Source organism: Condylura cristata, unplaced genomic scaffold (assembly GCF_000260355.1).
Source record: "Condylura cristata isolate star-nosed mole 26May11 unplaced genomic scaffold, ConCri1.0 scaffold00074, whole genome shotgun sequence".
NCBI lineage: Eukaryota > Metazoa > Chordata > Mammalia > Eulipotyphla > Talpidae > Condylura > Condylura cristata.
Window position 1 is genome coordinate 183,843 of NW_004567175.1, and position 3,260 is coordinate 187,102.

The 3,260-nt window shown below is 73.4% G+C and overlaps 1 protein-coding gene across 1 annotated transcript in view; it reads right to left on the bottom strand.

Annotated features, from left to right (window-relative positions):
- CFAP46 (cilia and flagella associated protein 46) overlaps positions 1-3,260 on the bottom strand; it is a 45,173-nt gene that overhangs the window by 1,442 nt on the left and 40,471 nt on the right. Inside the window, exons 40-41 of the mRNA XM_012734814.1 lie at positions 2,062-2,236; positions 946-1,510 (exon numbers count right to left, since the gene is read on the bottom strand). Coding sequence (XP_012590268.1) covers positions 946-1,510; positions 2,062-2,236 — 740 coding nt within the window. The remainder of the gene's footprint in view (positions 1-945; positions 1,511-2,061; positions 2,237-3,260) is intronic.

Here is a 3,260-nt window from a genome sequence, read left to right on the forward strand (position 1 = left end):
GCGGCCCGGCCATTGGTCAGCGCCCCGCCCGTCCGCGCGCGCCCGCGGGCAGCGCACTCCATGAAGGGCCCATTAGCGCGGCAGGTGCCTCCTGGGCTGTAAATTTGCCCCCTGATTTATCTCCCCAGGGACGAAATAAATCCGGTTGGATGGGAGTTTAGTTAGGCAAAGGTTTTAATGGGAAATCAGGAAAAAATACGAGAACATATTTTATCGCCTGAACGAATGCAGATTTGAGGATCCACTCGGCAAGCTCCGTGTGCCCCACTGGGCGAAGATCCCCGGGAGGCAGCCCCGGGGTGCAGCCAGCGCCACCCCCACCCCACTCCCCGACTTCCCGGCCGAAGCGGGCTTGGGTTGGGGCGGCGGGGGAGGAAACAGGGCCCGCGAGTTGTAGGGAGCGCCCCGCGGGCTCGGTGCACGCGGGACCGCGGAGTCCAGGGGCCAGCTCCACGCGCGCATCTCTTCTGGGGCCACCAACCGACGGCTGGCGCAGAGCCACAGACGGGCTGCGGGCTCGAGGGCTCGCGCTGCGCCGGTCCCCCCCAGCCCTGGGCACCTCCCTTGCCGGGAGGGGCCCGCCGTCCTGAGCCCCTCCACTCGCCTGGTGCTTCCCAGCGCCCAGTCAGGCTCTGTTCCCAGGAGGCACCCCAGCACGGAGCTGCGGACCCCAGCTCGAGACCTGGCGGGTAACCGCCCGCAGGTGCTCAGCGGGGGGGCGCCTCAGCAGGTCATCCAGGCCTCTGCGCCCTCGCTGTCCTCTGCGCAGGGGCCGAAGCCCACCTGCACGCGGGCGTGTGAGCCGTGTGTCATCTCTGGGGACAAAGCCCCCCCTCCAGTTCACATAAAATCGCGGAGGCCTCTCAGCGGGCGAAGCCGCTCCTTCCGCCGCAGCCTTCCTCCCCCGCGGGCGGTCGCGCGGTCCTGGCGGCGGCTCCAGTTTACGCCAGCCCGGGGCGAGACCTGAGCGCCCCGCTGGGCGGCCGGACGGGAGGGGAACAGGCATCCGGCGGCCGCCTCTCCTGGGCCCCTGCGGTGCGTCACGGCGACTTTGCCGATCCGCCCAGCCTCCAGGGTTTCGGTGACGGATGGGGGGGCCCTCGGCTCTGCGCAGGGCCCCGCGTTCGCTCGCACAGCACCCTTGGGGGTCCTTTTTCGTTTGGGGCGTCGTGCAGGGTCCCTCCGAGCCGGTGGGCGAAGCCAGTCCTGCACAGCCCAGCGCGTTGGGGCGCGGGGAGCCCCACTGGGCTGCCGCCGCGCGGGGCTGGAGCTCGTTTCGGGGCGGCGCAGTCCCGCGCCCTTGCGGCCGGGTTCTCCCCTCGCTTTGGCGCTGGGGCCCTCGGGGACGCGGAGGCGACGACGCCCCGAGGCTTCCGCCGGGCGAAGCCGCTGCCGGCCTGACCTTACGGTCCTGGGCGCTGGGCGCTGGGCCCCTGGGCCAGGAGGTTTGCCCTGCACCCGTTCGCACCCCTCTTGGGGTGGAGGGAGACAATAGTGCGAGCCGGGGGACCTGCCCCAGGGGAGGCTCCAGAACAGCGGGGGGCCCCCTGCTCCCGGGTGGGAGGGCCTGGCGGCGGGGGCTTGAGGCGGGAGGGGCGCCAGGGCCTCGCCGTCCGTCCGCAGTCCGCTTCCTGCCTGTCCTCGCCGCCGCTGCTCACGGCTCGGGCTGCACCCTAGCACCTTGCACACCCTGGGCGCCCCAACCCTGTCTCAGCTCTGAAGAAAGGCTCCTGGGGTCTCTGGAGCTTTCCGCCCTCCAGCCCCGTGGGGCTGCCCACTGGCCCCGGGGCCAGAAGTGGTTGGAGCTCCTGGGCAAGCCGGGGCCAGGCGGCAGCGGGCGTCTAGGCGATTCTTTGAGTCCCGCGCTTTGCCCTGCCCAGCACTGCTGGCGGGAAGGAACCCCCGGCCAAGTGCCCCAGACCTGCGTCTCCAGACAGCGCCTGCACCCCTAGCCGGATCCCCTCTTCTGAGACCCCTGCCCGGCCCCTGCAGGGGAGGGAGCGCCTCTGAGGGCTCCGCGCCCCGCTGGCTGGGGACGCCGCTCGAGTCCCTACGCCAGACCCTGCGAAGGCAGCTGGCCGGCATCGGGAAGAGGGGCGCTCCGGCTCGGGCTCGGGCGAGTCGCTGCTGATGGGGCCACTCCAAGCGGCGGCGGGGCGCGCGAAGGCTCCGCCCACCCCCTCCCGCGGGGCTGCCGGGACCTCGAATGGAGCCTGCGGAGGGCCGAGCCGCTGACCTGGGGGGAGGGGCGCCCCGTGAGCGGTCCCTGGGGAGGGCGGTGGCGCCCAGAGTGGGTCTGTGGATCAGAAGGACGAAAGGGGTCCCCTGGGGGGAGCCCTGGAGCGCTGCTGCCCCACAGCTGGGGGGGCGGGGGGGGACGGGTCAGCGGCGCCCGAGCCCGAGGCGCCTCCAGCTCCAAAGTCCAGGCCCCAGGGGGCTGGGGGGCCTAGAAAGGGCCGGCCTGGGAGTTGGGGAGAAGGGGCACTGCAGAACCCCAGCAAACCCGCCGCGGGTCTCGGGCGAGGGCGGGCCCTGCCCGCGGACTGTGCGCCCTCTCCTGGCCGCGCCGAGCCCAGCACCGCCCCACCGCGAGCTGAGCCCAGCCGGCTCCCGAGGCCAGGCGAGGGGAGGGGCGCCCGGGCCAGCCCCGCACCCCTAGGGAACCCGGCGCCGGGCTTACTGCGGGGCAGCGCGAGCGGGGCAGGACAGGTCCGCACCCCACCTGCCCGCACCACCCCCGGCCTCCCCACCGCCCCCCATGGCCCCTGGCCCCACGCTGCCTCCGGGCCTCTGTCCACGGCTCCCTGCATTCCCTCCAGCGGCCCCCCCAGCCCCACTGACCCCCGTGACTGCGGGGAGCCTGAGGAGGGCCAGGTGGCCGCACTCCGCCCCTGCGGGGGCCCCGCCTTGTGCCGGTGAGCAGGGCGAGGTGAGGGTGTGCGGCTACCCACAAGCCCGGGGGGGCAGCTCTCCTGCTGCTGGCCTCCTGCGCCCCGCCCTCAGTCTCTGAGTCCAGGTTGGGGGGCCAGCACGCCCCTGCCGCCCCAAAGTGCTCTTGGCCACTCTCATGCCTGCTCCTGGCCCCTGTGTGGGGGCTGCCCAGTGAGACCCCGGGGTGCTGGGCAACCCCTGGAGGGGTCCAGTGGGTGTCCAACCCTGAGGAGGTCGCCGGAGCCTGGGCCCAGGCCTCTGCCAGCTCAGCGGCCCAGGGGAGGTGTGTGGGCGGGGCCAGGGGCGGGGCCGAGGGCGGGGCCTCGTGC